This window comes from Leptinotarsa decemlineata, unplaced genomic scaffold (assembly GCF_025532065.1).
Source record: "Leptinotarsa decemlineata unplaced genomic scaffold, Ldec_3_MD MMD2_P_RNA_scaffold_4, whole genome shotgun sequence".
Taxonomy (NCBI): Eukaryota; Metazoa; Arthropoda; class Insecta; order Coleoptera; family Chrysomelidae; genus Leptinotarsa; species Leptinotarsa decemlineata.
Window position 1 is genome coordinate 2,899,130 of NW_027412531.1, and position 19,821 is coordinate 2,918,950.

The window sequence follows — 19,821 nt, forward strand, 5'->3', positions numbered from 1 at the left end:
TCAATAAGACAGTTAATAATTAATGTTGTGTCAGTTACATTACTTAATTTATTTTATCATACTTGGAATTTGTCTTTTTTATTTTTCAAAATATTAGTATGGCACATATCCCATCGACAGTGCCCGGATGTGATCGTGATTGTGGGGTGATAGTTTAGCTTCTGGTAGGGCCTCCAAAGCCCGACGGGTCAAGGGAGAACACTCAGACGAACAAAGGTACCTTCCCCTGCAGCAGCGGTGATTGGAATAAGTCCGAGGAAACTCTTGCCCATTATAAGAGACAACAGGCAACAACAAAAAAGGATCTCAATTGAGTGGTGTTATGCAACACATGCCAAAGAATCCCCCATACTCGTGGGAACCTAGTAGAACACAAATACCAAGAAAGGAGAAAGACTCTTCGATCAACTTCTCTGATTCGCAATGAGAGTTAGGTTAGGTTACACCTAGCCGACACACTGTCCCGACTCGACCTACCTATACTCCTAGCCTGAGGGGAAAAGAACGGCCTCCGGAGGCACACGGACGTTTAAAGCCCCCAGATACCAGTGCAATGGGACAGCCCATGTAGGCTGTAACTTCATAGTAGAACTGAATATGGTAATGAGACATATTTTTGTTCTGGGAATGAATGAAATGAGAATCATGAACCAATTATTCAGTTGACTTCAAAAAGCTAGTTACAGAAACAAACTGAGAGAAACGTTATACATGACGAATGTCAAATTGGAAACCATCAATTTCAATGAGCGGAGGCCATCAAAGTAAGTTCTTTCAAAACACGGTAGTTAGAACTGCAAGTCTCACTCTTTAAGAGAATTTTTTTTCTAGAAACTGGAGAAATTGCACAGCTTGCACATGTTAGGATGAAGTCATTGCCATCTTCGTATTTTAGGAAGCCTATAATCGATAGCTGAATAGGAAATGTTGCAGAATATTGTGAACCTTGTTCTGTGTAACCCATCGAAATTAACTTTGATTACCTAAAACTGGCCTAAAGAACCCAAGATAAGGCTTCACCTTGGCCAATTTGTTGGGAAATATTTCATAGTTATTGAAGGAGTCACAACAAAACGGATTGGGAAACATTTGCAAGATTTGGCATGCCTCTTCAAATTGGTACAGATGATGCAATAGAGATCTTGGTCGAATCAGAAAATATGAATTCATCTAAAAATGAAATTGATGCCATCGAATATCATTCCTCACTCACTCACCTGAATATGGATAGGCCAGGTGTGAACAACTTCGAAATGATTATAACAAGTGCTACAGACAATGTTTCAATGAAGATAGTGTAATATTGAGAGATCGCATCGAATAAGAACACCTAGCCCTTAGACTTGTTTCCTTCGATTTTATAAAGTTTGAAACTGAATGAATCAATATCAGAGGAGCTCGTAGGTTGTACAGAACCAGCTCTTCAATGATATTGACCTATGCAAAGTATCTTTTGATTTTAGCATCCACAACAAAAGTAATAATTTGTGCCGTTTGTTCAGGTACAATTTGTCGATTCTTTACAAAAGCAAATTATTGAGGAAACTCACAAAACGATTTTACCTCATGTTAGGATGGAGAAAAAAGTTTGATATTGACGTTATCCAAGTTACAGTTTCTCTCAAAAAGCTATATCTTCACAACCAAAAGAAGTAGAAATATGACCGTCAAAAAGCCAAATCATGAAAGGAAATTTACTTTCATCTCGTTGGTGGAAAAGTTCCATAAAATAAAACAAATTATTCCATGTAACTGGACTTCTACCTTAAAGGTTACGACACTTTAAAATGTAGCAGGATGTTGATTACTTCAGTTTGTTTGACCCCTAAATATATATATGAGAGCATATTGTTTTCATGATAACATTCATATTATCAGAAACATCATAACAAAATTTACTCAAAACTCTTCACAGTATGAAGAATCTGAGGAAAATACCCTAAAAATAACATTTTAACATTCATAATATAAACGTGTATATATATTTATTAATCGATCATAAAACTTAATAAATTACGATTGTATAGATATTAAAGATGATGGGAATACATGTTTCACAGCTGAAACTCAATTAATTGTCTATGTTAGGAAATTCCATAAAAGTATTACATAAAATCAATTCAACTTAATAAATAACGTATTAGACCACAACAATAAATTAAATCTAGAAAAATCATGTTTTCAATAAATATGATGTATAAAAATATTTCACCTACTTTTCATCTGTCAATCTTTTAAAAAAGTTACTTCGTACTGGCTGACAATCAGTTATGAGATCATGTGAGATAAAAAGCACATACAATTGAAAAAGTTAAGGTCAGTAATTATTATTGCTTCAGTAGATGTGTTCGTTTGATACATATCTGGGCACTCGATTAGTTTGCTTCGCTAGAGAAACGTTCGATAATGCAGATTTGTTGTCTCAGTTACAACTGCCCTGTGTTCAGTATCAGCTCCGAGATCAACGTTAGTATCAGACAGATATTTTAGTTGTCACTCGCTATACAAAAAAAATTGGTTGAGCTTTAGGTATTTTTTGTAAAATTACCAATTTTTGGTGAAATGTTTGCCATCACTGTCTTCGAACAAGAATTCCCGACACATTCTCAGTGACTTAATAATGCCTTCTTCAAGACTAGTCATTCTCAAATAGATGTTTGTGTTCCAAAATAAAATTTATAAATATCAGAACTGTTGCAGAAAAAGAATTCACCATTCTTATGTAAAAATTAAATTAGAAGTTTGTGATGACATACATAATACCACCACAACCTCAACTTGTGATTCAGATAGAATTTAGCTTAAGGTTCGGTTATGTTGAGTGGTAGAATAAACCTGTAATGTTCTACACTGCAGTTTTGAACTTCGCCTCTTGGATGTTATATTCTATTTCACCCAATAAAGACCATTATTATTATTATAATTTTTTTTCACCGTAGTGTGTGCTGGTCAGACCCTATCCCCCGAAGTCGCGATACATTCGGAAGGGCGCGCCAGCATTATTAACCAAAGACCACTCCTCACCCCGTGGGGTAAGTGATCATTGGGTCCGAGAATCATGTGCACTGAGCAAGCGCAGTGAGCCAAGAATGACAGCCTTCTGCATCTGCCTGGCTAAGATTTCTGCTTTACTGCGGCAAGCCAGTATGATTTCAAGATTTGAGAGTAGAGAGGACATCATTCCACCAAGGACTCCAATAATCAGAACAACCATCTTGACAGAGTGATCTAGATAGAGTCTGCGGAGTTTGAAGAGAAAATCTCGATATTTTATCTGATTTTCCCCCTCTTTTCTGACAATATTCGTCTCGCCAGGAGTTGAAAACTCTACAACAAATATCGTTTTGCTCTGGAGGTCAAGAAGGATTACATCAGGCTTATTACCTTGTATGAGCCTGAGTGTGGGGAACGAATAGTTCCAATAAATTCGGCACTTCTCATTCCCCACAACAGATTCAATATCCCCCGGAGCGTAGGGCAACACCGGTGTCTTGTCAATACCGTAAGAGTGCTGTAGATGGTAATATAGCATTCTGAGGGCCGCGTTATGTCGATGGATATAGGCCGAGACCGCATATGCTTGACTTGCTGATAGCAAGTGCATTTGGGTCTCGGGCGCCTCGCGGCAGTCTCTGCACCTTGTGTCAGGAACCTCTATACCCATCACGCGACTGCGGTGTTGAAGACACCATCCTGGCAAGCCATGATGAACCCCTCAGTTTCCGACTTCAGCCCACTCGACCTGAGGAAAGCAAAAGTCAGGCGCTTTGATGAGCCAAGGTCTCCAATGTTATTGAAGAAGACCCCATGCATTGGCTTATCCTTGTGTTTCAGCAGAAGTGAGGTTATCTTTGCGGCTTTTATATGAGCTTTTTGCTGAACGGGTTCCAACTCGCTGACAGAGTTGTGGTCACCTCGTACAGTGTCCAAAACTAAACCGAATTCATCAGCTGCTCAGGCAGCTGCCCTAAAGAGAAATGCTCCAATTCCTGTTCTCTCATAGTCACGGACCATGCAGAGAACACCCAACGAAGACCATTACTATTATTATTATTAAATATATTTCGCTCAACTGACTCTGCGATCACATGGTAACAAATCTGCATCTGCTCGTTTCCATTCTGACTTTTAAAAGCCACTAGATATGATTGAACTATTCAAAAAGTGATATAACACTCCTATTAACTGTAGAAAAATACAGTACTACAATTACTCAATGATATTTTTTTAAATCTCAACAGTTCATAAAATATATAGATTCATTATTGTCATTGTATACATTACAATGAAGAATATTGTAATTGGAGAACGACTTTTTGTGCTCAATGTGTTGGGTAAATGAATAAGAATAAATTTTGTTCAAAGTGTTCAGAAAATCATGAGCAAATTTCGGGCACTTGCCTTACAACCAAGTGAGTATGTTATCAGGTCTTGTAGTTAGAGGACTTATCAGTGACTGAACATCTTCTAGAATGGGAAACTCTTCCCCCAACTGTAAAGTAGGCACCAAGTCATCCGTCGAATCTATATTTTCACGCAAGCTAGACATGTCCGGAGTTTCAACCGCGTGGCTCTCTCCACCCACTTCCATATTGTCACCTAAAAAGTCTTCGGGAGTGTGTGGCATCGAACAGGTTGTACCCATACCTAGTCCACTATCTCCCGACTCCTGTCGCGAATGGTCAGTCAAACCAGACAAGAAGGGATCCAGAACAGGTATATCATTACTGCTCCGCATCAAGATTTCCTGATGCATAATTTCCTGCTGTCTCTGTTTGAGCCTCTCCCGTTCCATTTGTAGCTGTTGCAACCTGATTTTTTGGGCTGTGATAGAAGTCGAAACTGCCGAAGGCCAGTCAGGTCTTACTATGTTTCTTCCAGGAGACAGCTGTTGCAGATGTGCAGGAATTCGAGGATCAAACCAAGAAGTCGTACGTGTTCTATGGTTCATAAAATATATTTCACCTTCAGGAGTTTGTGCTTGCTCCCACCCTTCAGGCAACGGCCCTAAATCTGGATTAACTTTGATAGTATCAGGCGACTGCTGATGTGGCATCGATAGCTCCGTGTTGTGGTGTTGCTGTGCTGCAGTTTGGGTAACCAATAGTTTTCTTGGATCCTCCCATGTTGTAGTTCGCGTAATATGATTCAAATAATAAATCTGGCCTTCTGGGGTGCAAGCTTGCTCCCATCCAGGCGGTAAAGGAGTGTTATCTTCCGTTCTGACTGCCACGTCGTATGATCTTTGTTTAACATGATGGCCTACGTCTTGCCGTGGCCCTACAGCATGTGTCTGTTGTAGAGATGCTGGGGAGCTGTGTGCTCTGTGATGGGCTACCTGTTGGGGAACAGACTTGACGAGGGCAGTACCTGCAGTGCCACCCCCGAAGGCAGAATCGGCGGAATTCTCGCGAGAATGGTTTATCGATTTGGAACCTGTCGATGGTGGGGTAAAGAACGACTCAGGAAGTTTTCGCATGCTCCATGGCACTTGTAACGGTCTTTTTGAATCCGGTTTCAAAACACTGTCGAATAGTGCCTGCAAATCTGTTTCCGAGTCCTGATCTACCCTGATTACTTGTTTATCCTTGTCTTGATTCAGTGCCATCATGCCAGAAATTAAACGAAGCTGAAATACATACCCTACAGGCTGAGCAAAAATTCAACAAGAGCTTCTTTCAACAATTGGACTGGTAGATCTGTAACAATATAGATTATTTATTTGTAATACAATACTCTACAGGACATAGCCCAATTACAGAGCAGGAAATAACAGAGTATAATAAATAAATTACAAACAAGTTACTTTAGTCTACAAACAAGTGACTATGAAGACTACACATTTTATATTTATTATAGGTGACAAAACAATTATTTTAGGAAGTGGGATTTTATATCTGACAATTTGCAACTTAATATATCTGAATTATCGCTAAGAGAGTTTGTCACTTTACACATGGTATGGATCAGAGAATTCCCCAGAACATTTGTGCAAGATGTTTTTATATAGAAAGTACTCGGGTGTCTGGAACAGATTCTAGGAATGCAAATATTGAACTTTTCCAGTAATGTTGGGCAGTCAATTATGCTTTTGATGATTTTATAGAATAGAATAGAATAGAAGTTTATTCATCACAAAAGTTCACATGTACAACATAAAAAAAGTGTAAATACATGAAACTTATTGGACTAGTCACAAAGAGAGCTTAAAAGTAATTAAAATTTACAAGATTATACATATACATTTTTGATAAGTAAAATATTAAAATATACAATGAACATCAACAATTTAAAAATTCTTGAAGAGAGTATAACACCTTGTTTTTTAAAAATTCATTCAACCAACATTTTAGTTCATTCCTACTCATTAAACTTAACTCAGGATGAATAGCCATGAGTTTGTTATAACATTTAATACCTTGATATACATGGGAGTCTTGACCAACTCCTAATCGTGAGTATGGCTGGTATAATCTTTCACTGTTTCTTGTACAGTAATTATGTATATCTTTTTTTTTCCTCAAATAATTTTCATCTTTTTTAACGTATAATATGATCTGCAGCACATAAAGTGAGGAGACTGTGAGAATTCCTAGTTGATTGAACCATTTTCTACATGATGTTTTGGAGTGCACTCCTGCCATACATCTGATAATTCTTTTTTGCATAACAAAAACTCTATTCATATGTACAGAGTTACCCCAAAACATTATTCCATAACTTATTGTCGATTGCACTATTCCAAAATAAGCCAGTTTAAGGGTTTCCAGAGATATTGTACCTTTCAATTGCCTGATGATGAAGCAACTTGTGCTTAATTTATTTGTTAGATCATTAATATGAGGATCCCATGTCATTTTTTTATCTACTTTGATACCTAGACATTTGATGTAATTCACCTGTTCTATTGTTTGATGATTAACTCTTATTAGAGGACTAAAATCATAATTTATATTTTTTGTTGTAAACACCATAAAAAATGTCTTGGACAAATTCACTAGCAATCCGTTGAACACACACACCACTCATGAAAATCATTAGCACAAATATTTGCCTTGATTACAGTATCCTGTAATTTATTCTCAGAAATCAGAATATTAGTATCATCAGCATACATAATGATTTTTTTGGCTCAGAGCATGAATAAACCATATCATTTATAAAAATTGTGAAGAGAACTGGCCCCAATATGGACCCCTGAGGGACACCAATGTTCACAATATTTTCTTTAGATTTTTTACCGTTTATCACCACTATTTGTTGTCTGTCATGGAGATATGAAGCAATCCAATCACTTGTAACTCCTCGTATGCCAATTCGGTATAATTTTTCCAAGAGTAGTTGGTGATCAACTGTATCAAACGCTCTACTTAGGTCAAAATAAAGAGCAATGGGATTTTGTTTATTATTAAGGCAGCTAAAGACGGTAGTATTGAGATCAGATATGGCGGTATTTGTTGATTTGTTCCTTCTAAATCCATTCTGACAATCAAATAATAAGTTATGTTGATTCAAAAATTTATTGAGACGTTCATTATATGCCATATCAAAAATTTTGGCTAGTTGGCTCTGTAAGCAGACATTTCGGTAATTATCTACTATCTCTCTAGATCCTTTGTTTTTGAAAATTGGTATAGATTAAGAGACCTTTAGAATCAATGGGTACTGTCCTGACAAAAAAGATTCATTGATTATGTGAGCTAAAGGCAAAGCTATCGTTTCCTTGACAAACCTTACAGCTTTTCCACATATATCATCTATCCCAGAAGCATGTTTACTTGTTGTTTTAGTTATATATTCTTCAATCTCCTGAGGAGTGGTTGGACAAAGGAAAAAGCTATGTTCATTGAAAGGACCTAATTTCAATTTATCAGGCTCCGGCCTTGTACATTTTACATTCATGAAATGTTTACTGAAAATATTACTTATTTTTTCGTGATCTGCTATTTTTTTATCATTAACAGTAAGTTGATTCACTGAATTGAAATTTGGTTTATTTTTTGACTCGTTAATTATTTTCCAACTTTCTCTCATCAGGTTTGGTGCCCTTTGCAGCCTATCATTGTTATATGTGTGTTTTGCTATTTTCACTTTTTCTTTATAGTAGTGCTTTAACATGTTATACCTACTTTTGACCAAATCATTAAATGAACTTTTTACAATTTTTGACATTTCACATAACATGTTATGGAGTTCCTTTAATTCAGAAGAGTACCATGGTTTCTTATTTTGGTTAACATAGGTTTTTTTTAAAGGAAAAGCAATATTGTAACAATATTGAAATGTGATATAGAAGCTTTTAAATTTATCATCGGTAATAATTGACGTGAACACGTCTTCCCATGTTTTCCTTTGCAACAAATTTTTGAAAGTTATTAAATTATTTTCTGACATATCGCGTTTTAATAAAACTTCAACAGTTTTTGTTCTTTCATACTGGACTTTAAACTGGCATATTTGGAAAGTGTGATCAGATAAATGATTTTCTTTGATTAGTTGCTTTTCAACATCAATGTTAGAAAAAATTACATCAATAGAAGTGAGACTTCGATTGGTAATACGAGTAGCAAGTTTGATATGATTTACCATTCCAAATTCATTGAGAATATTGTTTATCTCTCTAACAAAGTGTCTTTCAAAAAATTTATATTGATATCTCCGCATATTATCAGATAGTCTTTGTCAGTATATATACTACAGATCAGTTCATATAATTTATCACAAAATATTTTAATATCACTATCAGGTGTACGATAAATATTTACTACAAACATTTTAGGTCTGCCTTTGGTAAATTCTGTACATATTATAGTGGCTTCAAAATGCTTTTCTACATTGCCATGGAAGTTTATTGGCTTTGATATTGTAACTAGATGGTTCTTCACAAAAACGGCAGTGATTGCGATCATTACGACAAAAACTATTTACTAAATGAAAATTATTCAATTTGAAATATTCTGATTGTTGGTATTTTAGCCAGTGCTCTGTAACGCAGCAAATGTCTATATTGTATTGATCCAAGATGATTTCAAGATCAGTAGCCTTACCAGCTATTCCTCGAACATTACAATGCATTATATTTATCTTTCCATTGTCATTTGCTCCTTTTATCTCTCCATAGTTTTGATTTTCCAGCAGGACTTGCGTTTGATCTGATATCACTATTGATTTACCGCCTCTCTGAGAGTCGTAATTTACAAAAAAGATATAGGACAAGAAGTGTCACTAGAAGGATTTCCCCTGTGTTGTGAATTATCAGGTAGAAGGTGTCGTCCACGATTGAAATTAAAGCGACTAAATAATATTTTTTCTGGCCAAAAACTGGGCTCATAGAGTTGTTCCTTAAATTGTGGCTCCACTCCTACTATAAATGCTTGGTCATCATCACGGGTACTTCTAGTTGCTAATTTTGTGACATGAATGCTTTTAGAATTTATATGCGCTTCAATAAACCTCACTATATTTTCAGATATGATTGCGTCCGGAACTCTAGATAAGAATAGCCAAATTTTCTTATCCGGGTTCTCCCGTCCATAAAGGTCCTTATTTCCAGCACCGCTTCCTATCATATATTTTTTTCCTTCTACTTTTTACTTCTATAAATTCATCCTCCTTCTTTCCATATGTGTCTTCTACATTCAGATTTATGATTTCATCAAACTTTTGTTGCATTTGAATTTGCATTATTTCACCACCAACTTGTGCACTTCGGATTTTTGGCTCCTCCTGTGTTTTGGATTTCCCTTTGTGATATACTTCGTCATTGGGATTCAAAATAACATCACTTTTTTATTCCATATCTTTTCTTGTGGCTGCTCATTTCTTGCAGCAAAGATTGTTTGTATGTTTTGTTGGTTTTTTGTGTCATGCTTTGTTTGGCTTCTTTGGTTTGCTTTATTTTCGATGCTAAGCAGTTTAATTTTTTCCTCTAATAACGCAATTTTGTCCTTTTGCATTAAGATTATGACTTCTTTATCATGTATGATAACATCTTTGTCCAGGATTATCTGCCTTAACAATTTGTTCTCTTCCTTTAGAAAACTTTCCTCGGTTACTTCTTTATCATTAACCTCTTCTGCTTCATGCTTAAAGCCCGTCTTCTTCTGGTCTCTCGCTTGCTTCAGACATGCCGGATGAAACAATTCACTACACTTACTACACTTAACTCGATTCACCACTTTTTTCTGACAATGCTTGCATGTTAACTCTCCATTTTCAGGGGCGTAACTTAAAACAGGTGTTGATAGCTCCGCCATATTGTTAGTGTTATAGGTTATTATAACACTATAATATTCACGCCTTTTTTCAAGACTGAAAAAGTTATGCTTTTGTAGAAATTCAGAGTGGGTTGAGGATAAATGCCATCGGTTTTTAGACTTAGCAGTTTTGAAAACCGTCGTTGAATTGCTTCTATTCTATCAATATGATATTGATAAAAGGGGCTCCACACAACTGACGCGTATTATAACTTTGATTTTATGAAAGCATAGAAAAAAGTTTTAAGGTCGAAGTTTCTTTGAAATCACTACTGTTATGTGCAAATAATCCATACAAGCCACAGGAAGAGGTTACAACATTATCGATATGCCTAATAAGTGATAGTGCAGTGTCAAATGTGAAGCCAAGATCAGTAAATGTTTCTGGTCTTACCAGTGAAACGTTTTCTATTGAATAATCAAAGATCACTACTACACGAGCGATTTATCAAGCCTTGTGCACAGTGCTATATAGTCAAAATGAAAGAAAACACACTTTAATGATTTGTCTAGATCTGTCAAAAGCTTTTGACAGTGTCGACCATAATATTCTAATAGGCAAGCTTAATGCCTATGGAATCGGGGGAATCTCAGCCGATTTAATAAAATCATACTTGCAAAATAGAACACAAAGAGTTGTTGAAAAATGCCACCTCACTAACGAAAACATACAGTCTGATGAATTAACAATCTTGAGAGGAGTTCCGTAAGGATCAATCTTAGGGCCGTTGCTATATATTCTGTATACCAATGAGCTAGCAAATGCTGTTGATTTCAACACTGTGCAGTTTGCAGATGACACAAGTGTAGTAATCAAGGAACATAGTATTGAAGAATTAGACAGAAGCGTGTTTGAAGCACTGAATACATTGGAAGATTGGTTCACACATAATCAGTTAAAATTGAATTTAAACAAAACACAAGTAATAAAGTTTTCCCAACAATCAACTGCATGTGAATACTCAGCCTCAGATGGTAGATCAACAATATCAGCTTGCAAAAGTACAAAGTTCTTGGGAATTGAGCTTGATCTTAGATTGGACTGGAAATCTCACCTAACCTCAATAATACAAAATAGTGCAAAATACTGCTATGCTCTAAGAGTACTAACAAGATCAATAGATATAAATGCTGCTATGTGTGTCTACTACGCACAAGTTCACTCAAGGATCAAGTACGATTTAATATTCTGGGGTGCTTCGACAGATGTCCCCAAGATATTTAAGATGCAAAAGCGATGCCTTAGAATTATATTTAACCATAAACAAACTGATAGTTGTGAACCCTTATTTATAAAAAATAAAATACTAACCTTATACAGCCAGTAATTCTTGATACTATACTATTTGTTAAGGAAAACACCAAACTTTTTGAGAACTCTAAAAAAACACACATATACTCTACAAAAAATAAGTCAGACTTGACCTGTTATACTCCAAACTTCTCATTTATTCAAAAAAACGTACCGCATACTCTAATAACAATTTACAACAAACTCCCTCTTACAGTGAGGGAATTCGATAAAACAACATTAAAAATAAAATTAAAAGCATGTTTACTTGAAAAAGCATACCATGCAACTGACGAGTATTTAAATGATACTATTATTATTTGATCTATTTGACTGCTTTTACTACAATCATGTACTCGTAAGAGCCTATATCTACACGTATTAATATTTTTATATGTATGCATATATTTTTGTGCAGTTTATGTACTGTACATCTTTCCTTCCTCGTTTAACCTAATATTATTGTGATATATGTTTATATTTATACTGACATGTTCTATGCCCTCAGGGGTACTGTATTTTTATCCGGAACAAATAAATTTCATCTATCTATCTATCAAGATGTTCGTTTTTAAATTGTAGGACATGACCTTACATTTATCCGGGTTTAGCGACAAGTTATTTCGATAACACTATTCTACAACCCGTCTTACGTTTTTTGAGAGGTTCACACAATCATCTATGTTCTCAACGAGGCAGTATAGTTTTAGATCATCGGCCTACAAAAGAAAATACACATCTATAACATCTGCAATATCATTAATGAAGATATTGGGGATGTTTTTGGATTTATCCAAAGCATATGACTGCTTGAATCATCAACAAATGTTAATGAAATTAGAAAGATAGGGAACAAGAGGTTCAGCGTTGAAGTGGGTTGAATCCTACCTATCAGATCGCCTTCAATCTATAGAAATAAAACGAAATGGAAGAGCCTATAAATCCGAAATCCGTCATTTATTTGAACGACTTATGTAATCTAAACCTAAACCAACGTCAGTTCAAAACTTTCTTCGCAGATGACACAAGTCTGTTATAAGGTGGTGAAACCTTCACAGAGATGATGTTAAATAGTACAGATCTATTCAACAAAACTAAGGACTGGTTCAATAAAAATCAACTTGTACTAAATGAATATTTGTACTTACTTCAGCACGACCATCGATCTTATAGAAATAACAACAAGCTACCTGGAATGGAAGAATAAATACTTCCGTTGTCTGCAAACCATTTTTTTCAAACTTGTTATGTATATAAAGTGAAGACACCCTGTATACACACAAACGAAAGCATTTTACTCAAGTATTAGATAGTAATCTGTTTCTAATCATGACCACTTTTCTGTATCAACATTCACTTAAATTGATGATTTGTAAAGGAGACTTAAGGAACTTGAGCTTAAATCAATTTCAAGTGTGGATATAAAAGACTAGCTTTTTTTGAAAACATATATAGCAATCATATTCACTACTAATTATAAACTCCTTTACAATCCTCCTTCATAAGTCTTACCTTTTGAAATGACTGATAAACCATACATAACTGATGATGACATGACAAAGTTCTATTCGTCCATTGAAGTATCTGATGTATCAGACCTCAGATATGTCCAGAAATTTATCTCACTTCTTTGTTGCCTCCTCTCAATGTGTTTGAACATATTGGAAGTCCTATAAAAAATATGTTCGTGTATGTCCCTATATTGGTTCTCTAATTTCATTGTACATAATCATGAATAAAGAAGAAATACAAAGAAATTAATGAAAATAGCAAAACTATTTCTATTTAAACAATAATCAGTTCAACATAACCAGTTTTATTCATATTCTTTTGTAGGAATTAATATCTACAGATTCGTCCCGTTTTTGACACTTTCACAACCAAGTTTATGAATCTTTTTTCCCCTGGCAATGATAAAGAGGTTGTTTTTTTCAATCATTCAAATAAAAAACGAGAATATTCTAAAAGTCTGTCATAAAAATGGTGAGGACATGGACCACGAAAAGTTCTTCATCAATTCTGTGATGAAATTGGCCGATACTTGATGAAAATCCATAACTCATTCATATAATAGCTTCCTGAAGTGTTTTCATACTCATATGAAAATGCTTGAAGAATGGTAGAAGGCTTGCGCACACATGCACTTGCACGTACACAAACATTGACTATTGCTTCGGAAGGTGTGTTCGCTGTTGGTGGTATACTGGCTTTAGTTTTGGTAATGATGGTTTTCCATACAGCTAAGAGGTAGGGTGAATTATCTCTCTTGTTCAAACTGCCAAGATCGGCAATCAAAATCAAGAATATTCTCAATTTCGATCGCCTCCCTTATGATCCTGTTTTTTGATGCTGAATATTTGCGATCTGTTTGCAGCTTTTGAAGTCGGTGTTGTGACCTGTATCAATATGGTGTTTGTATAGGGCAGAGGTTACTTGTTTGTTGCAAAGAGAGAATTTCTGTTCTTCTAATCTAACTAATATTCACATATTTGTTCGATTCCATATATGCCTTGGTTCTGATTTTTTCTTTTGGGTTGTGTAGAGGATGTCCGCATAAGAAAATGTCACCACATGGCCCCACGATAGGGTATGAGAGACGCCCCCCACTGATGGTAACTGGTAGCTTTCTGCTCAACAGCCCAACATAAGTTTCTTGAATTCAAACGTACGTCTAGTTTATTTAACTGAATTGCATAATAAAACAAAAAAAAAATCTGAAATAACATCCACAAATAAATATTACAAACAAGTGACAAAGGTAATATTACAGTAGTCATGTAAAGGGACCAATATAAAGCATGCATGAAAGGATAAGAACAAAATCAAAAAACTGTGACACTCTTTGAATTCCTTTTCAAATATTTGAAGTATAAACTGAATGAGATAAAGAGATTTCTGAGTAATTAAATGTTCACATAAGTATTTTTAAGTAGTTGTTGTTGTTTTTTCTTCCAGTTTGCATCTGAAAGAAACTGCACCATTCAAACATATTTTTAAAGAGTTTTCACAAAAATATTTGAGAAAGTATTCATTTGTTTTCTTCCTTCTCTTAGAACTTTTCAATTTTCTATATAATGGTGAAATAGAAAACCAAACGTTTTTTCCCAAAATCCTTCAAGTTATAATGAAATGACAGAAATAGTTTTCAATCATCGATACTTGATACATATATTTTCAATAATCTTTCTGTGTAGATTAAAACTAGGGTGATAAATATCTAGTCAATGAAAGAAAGTAGTGAACTGAGGATTACATAGATATTCAAGGATTGTTACAAATTTCAAAACCTTTCGAATCTTCCTAAAGTTTTCAATGATTAATAATTACTACCTATAATAGCAAATTTTGTCCAAATACTTTATTGAGTGGTGAATGACGGCACCTCTTCTGAACTTCCACAAATATCACAACTGATAAAAAATAGTAAATTATCTACTATTGATATGGCACAGTTGATTGTGTTAGATTACAGTAGACCTGGTTCGGTGATGATTAGATTGAGAAGCTTACCTGTTCTTTTTGTATATGAAAACAGTACATGATAATCTATAGTAAATTTTACAATTGTCTCTGATTAGTCTGATTTGTTGTATTGACGTCTAGTTGGTCACTTTAATCACTAGTTTCCACTCAGCGCCGTTCTTAAGAAATGTATAATGTATTGCTTTTCTTCTCTGATGTAAGTAGTTCTAGTTTCTGGTAGGTCATCTTATTTTGATTATATCTTTCCTATTTTATTCCTAATTCCACAAAATAGAAGGCATATTTATGTCTCATTTTCTATACTATCACAGAACACAAAACCACAAAAGCAGCGTTCCCATAGAAAATTATCAAATTTCCCAAAATTCACCAACATAATTCAAAATTCCCCGATCCATTCCTCACCCATGCACGGTAGCAATTTCATTATTACAGAAGATATGGTTACACAGGATCGAAACGCTATGCACTTGAATGACACGAAATAAGAAGTCTTTTTTCAAATTTCTCTTCAGTTTTTTCATTTGTAATCTTATGCATAGCGCTCTAATATTAGTACTCAAAGGGGTACGAAAAAATTCATTTAGAGAACATTCGGATCATTACTATATAAATTGAAAGATATATACTTTTGAAAGAGATTAATTTTTGTTCCTTCCTTTCTTTCTTTGGAAGATTTTCACATTTTTTTGTATGAAGATCGAGAAGTAGAAAGTCAAAACTTTTCTTTCCAAACTTTTGTTCAATTCGTAGCCTTGAGATTAAAGCCTCTTCATTCCCTATTGTTTATATTCATCTAATGCACTCTTATAATTTTGTAAGCACTTAATAACACATTCAAAATTCGAACTTTCAAGATTTGAGAGTACAGTATTTCATATTTCGAAAGGACAACAAAAGAAACACTAGCACGAAAATTCGGAAAGTTGTCGATGATGAAAGAACGAACGATTACCATGGACTAGGATAGTTACTAATAGAGCAGAATAGAAAACGTGAGAATTGAAAGAACTCTGAGCCACCACGAAGAAGGAGAATAATCTTAATAGGATAGATTCTGATTGCGGTTATGAGATTTAATGACGTTGGCATTAACAAATGGCAGTGAACGCTGAATTCTACAACTCCTGTACTAAAAAGTAATCAATCGGAAGGGATACTCAGGAGACATTTGCCTTCTTTTGAAGACGAAACGAACCGTCGATATCGAAGGGTCAGCTCGAATTCAGAGGAATAAATAGTTTGGGTGAAAATATTGAACGTCCGACACTGAACTGATTGCTAGTGACTGAGACAGTATCTGAGCTGTGACACAGGTCAGCATTTTCTAAATGTTCTGTTCTGGGTCGTATGTCTGCTTCAATCTGAACTGACAATCTGACAGACAGATGACAGAGATGTCATCGGAGGAAAATAGTTACGAGTGAACCGTCTGAAATGCCTTTTCCACTACTGATGATGAGTTAGTACTCCGAAACCGGTCTATATTGGGCGCATCTATCTGCTTCTCTGATTCAAAGTTGATAATGTATCCCTGATATCACAATTAAATGCTTTCCTTTCTTTTGTCTGAAACGCCAGAGTATTGAAACCCAAGAAGGCACAAATCTGGGCTTCGAACTAGAAATTCACTTCAATATGAATCAGAAGAATATTACTGGAATTTTATCCCAACACCAAACCGTTAGTTCTAACATCTCGACACGTGTTTCAACCACCAAGTGATCATCTCCAAGAGGAAGATTGAACTGTTAGAAATAACGGTTTGATGTTGAAATAAAACTCCAGTAGTATTCATTATTGTATCAAAGGTTCCAAACAGTGCATTACATGAACCAGAAGATTTAGCAGCAGCATTGAAAATAAGTCAGATCTTATTTGGCTTATCAATATTCCAAAGTATAAAGTGTGGAAGATCCATCAGTCTTTTGCATTCTTTGTTATTTCTTGTAACTTTAATTACTTTTCATTTCCCTTGTATGGATTTTCTGATAATACTTCTCAGCAAATTCAAGAGGCAACCAATTTCATAATGGTTATAAATTCTATCATATATCTCATCACGACTTTTCCATAATATACAGTGTTTTGTTTTATCTTCTACTGATTTCATTGTATTATCTGTTATTTTCACTTCAAAATCTTCTACTATGAAATTATCTTTCAGTATGAGATGCAATGCATCATCGAGAATACTATTTTATGACACAAACTCACGTGAAAAACTTGGTCTATTGAATCATTTCTCAAAATTGGTTCATGTACAGTCCAACTCAGTTTCGACTTGGACAATATTGGTTGGTTCAATCTGGACTATAACTGGCGCAACACGTATGGTCCAGCGTTTCCGTGACCCTTCCCTTTCCAATCGAATTTCAAAATCATAGGTTTGTAACTTTCCAATCCACCTAGCTATTTGTTCTTCTGGGGGTTTGAAATTGAAGTGCAGAGTCTGACCTGATCAAGAATGTACAACCATATAAAAAGTGTGATCCACCGATTTGACCACTACGAGGAGCTCTTTTCAAGTGACACAGTAATTTTTTTCGGATATTCCCAGGGACTCACTGAAATAGCTAATGACGACTTCTTTTTCTTCTTGTACCTAAGAAAGTACTGCTCCTATTCCATGTTGGGATGCATCCGTGTCGAGTAAAAACAAGCCCTCCCCTTTGGGTATGCCAGGACTAGAGTACTGATCAAATGCCTCTTCAGGGCAGCAAATGCTCGCTGGCAGCCTAAGGACCAAACAAAGGTGGTCAAGCTATGCAGCGGCCTGTCAATTTTTTCAATGTCCTTAACGAAACGCCGGTAATAGCTAATGAGTCCAAGGAAACTTCTTACGTCGTACTTGCTTTTCGGTGTTGGCCAAAACATTCGCCACTTCGCCGCAGCCTCGAGAAAACGCTCATCTGTATTCAGTCAAGACATTCAGCGTGTTATTATTCTGGGAAGAGGGTAACTGTCCTTTCTGATGACATATCATTAAGCCTCCATCTTTCTTAGTCACCAACACAACAGGTGACAACCAGGGGCTGTATAATTTCTCGATTACCCTTTCCTCCAACATATTCTTAACGATATATGAAGCTTCGTCTTGCTTTGCTAAAGGAAGTTGTCTCGGTGGTTAGCGTGTGGGCTTGGCATCGCCAGTATCAATGGTACAGTATGTTGGAACCAAATCCGTTCTACCAATGATTTTGACCTTCTCAAACATTTCTTTCAAATATGTATACTTTAATATAATAAAGAGTTGATAAATTTCCGTGTAGGAGAAATTTTATTTGATACATTTTGATATGTTACGTTGCTTATATAGCGTTCTTGTAGATGATATCTACTTTAATTTGATAAGGAATATTTGGAGTTCACACAGTGTGTTTTTTTCCAGGTTGTGTCTCAAAGAAACTTCTATACAAGATATATCATCTTTGTTGGGCGTTTATTTCGGATTTGATCACTTAAGAGGTACCCCATTAGATAGATAGATGAATATACTTCATTGTCCAAGAATGAATTCTCATTGACAAAGTGTGATGAAAAATGTAAATGAATGAATATATATAATATATATATATATATATATATATATATTACAATGTAGGTTTTCACGGATGGTAGAATATGATGTGTTGTTTTTCCGGGTGTTCATCCGTTGTGTACTATTCGATAGTCGACGTTTCGCCATCATCTCAGATGGCATCATCAAGACGAGTTACTGCTTCGCTTCGCTTCGAGTTACACCTCTCGAAGCGAAGCAGTAACTCGTCTTGATAATGCCATCTGAGATGATGGCGAAACGTCGACTATCGAATAGTACACAACGGATGAACACCTGGAAAAACAACACATCATATATATATATATATATATATATATATATATATATATATATATATATATAAGTATTTTTTTATTATTCCCATATTGATTTCAATTTAAGAGCCACCGGTAGACAGCTGTTTCAGCCTATTGGGCATCGTCAGTATTGGGCAGGCGGTCTTCGATTGAAGACAAAATGAGAAAAAACAAGAAAGTACTTGATAAAAATAGCTGCGAATAGAAGCGGAACATAAGTGGAACCACCTATTGGTGGTTGGCAAGTTGACTTGGGTGTCACACCCAAATAATAAAATATAAATAAGTAAATATAAGTAAGTAAAGTTAAAAAGTATGTAAAACATATTTATCAAAAAAAAACAAACTTTGCATGTTCATTATAAATGCAATTGTATCACAATTCAATTTACACATATCAATGTGAAATAAAACAAGAACATATGTATAATAATAACAATGATAAAAAATATGATCGTTAATACATAATATTGTTAATCTTATCTTGGCAGAACACTGAGAATATTTACAATTTGTCATAATAATATTCCTGTAGGCTATAATAAGGTTTCATGAGCAGTATATTTTTGACTGACTTCCTGAAACCTCTCTGCTCTATTATATCTCTAACTACCTATGGTAAATGGTTGAACATTTTTTCCCTTCGTACATATTTAGAGTGTTTTGTTAGAGTCAATCTGGGTATTGTAGCAAAAATAATTGTTCAAACATTTATTTGAACATCACTTATGTCCTGGCTATATTAAAAATTCCTGAATCAACCATAAGCTCCTAAAGTAGAATTTGTAACTATAAAATTCAAACTCAGTGTCAGTAATGTCAAAATTGCTGTCACTAATGCCAACCTTGTTTGCAACGCCTCCCCCTTTCTTGAAGTACCACTTCTTCTAAATTCGATTATATTTCGTAACCCTCCTATTTGTCAGCTAACTT

General features: G+C 35.1%; 1 protein-coding gene across 2 annotated transcripts; it reads right to left on the minus strand.

Annotated features, from left to right (window-relative positions):
- Positions 1-564: 564 nt before the first annotated feature.
- On the minus strand, positions 565-15,362 carry yki (Transcriptional coactivator yki). Of its 2 annotated transcripts, none has more exons than XM_074186669.1 (3): positions 15,058-15,362; positions 13,060-13,217; positions 565-5,699 (listed from the first exon to the last, which is right to left on the minus strand). In XM_074186669.1, the coding sequence occupies exon 3, from the start codon at positions 5,609-5,611 to the stop codon at positions 4,403-4,405; it is 1,209 nt and encodes a 402-aa protein (XP_074042770.1). In that variant the 5' UTR covers positions 5,612-5,699; positions 13,060-13,217; positions 15,058-15,362; the 3' UTR covers positions 565-4,402. The 2 variants fall into 2 exon arrangements, with proteins under 2 accessions (XP_074042770.1, XP_074042771.1); XM_074186670.1 differs by lacking the exon at positions 15,058-15,362 and adding an exon at positions 14,878-15,018.
- Between the last annotated feature and the right edge of the window lie 4,459 nt (positions 15,363-19,821).

Excerpts from the sequence above, each read along its gene's own strand:
- yki (XM_074186669.1), bottom strand. The coding sequence starts at position 5,611 with ATGATGGCACTGAATCAAGACAAGGATAAACAAGTAATCAGGGTAGAT.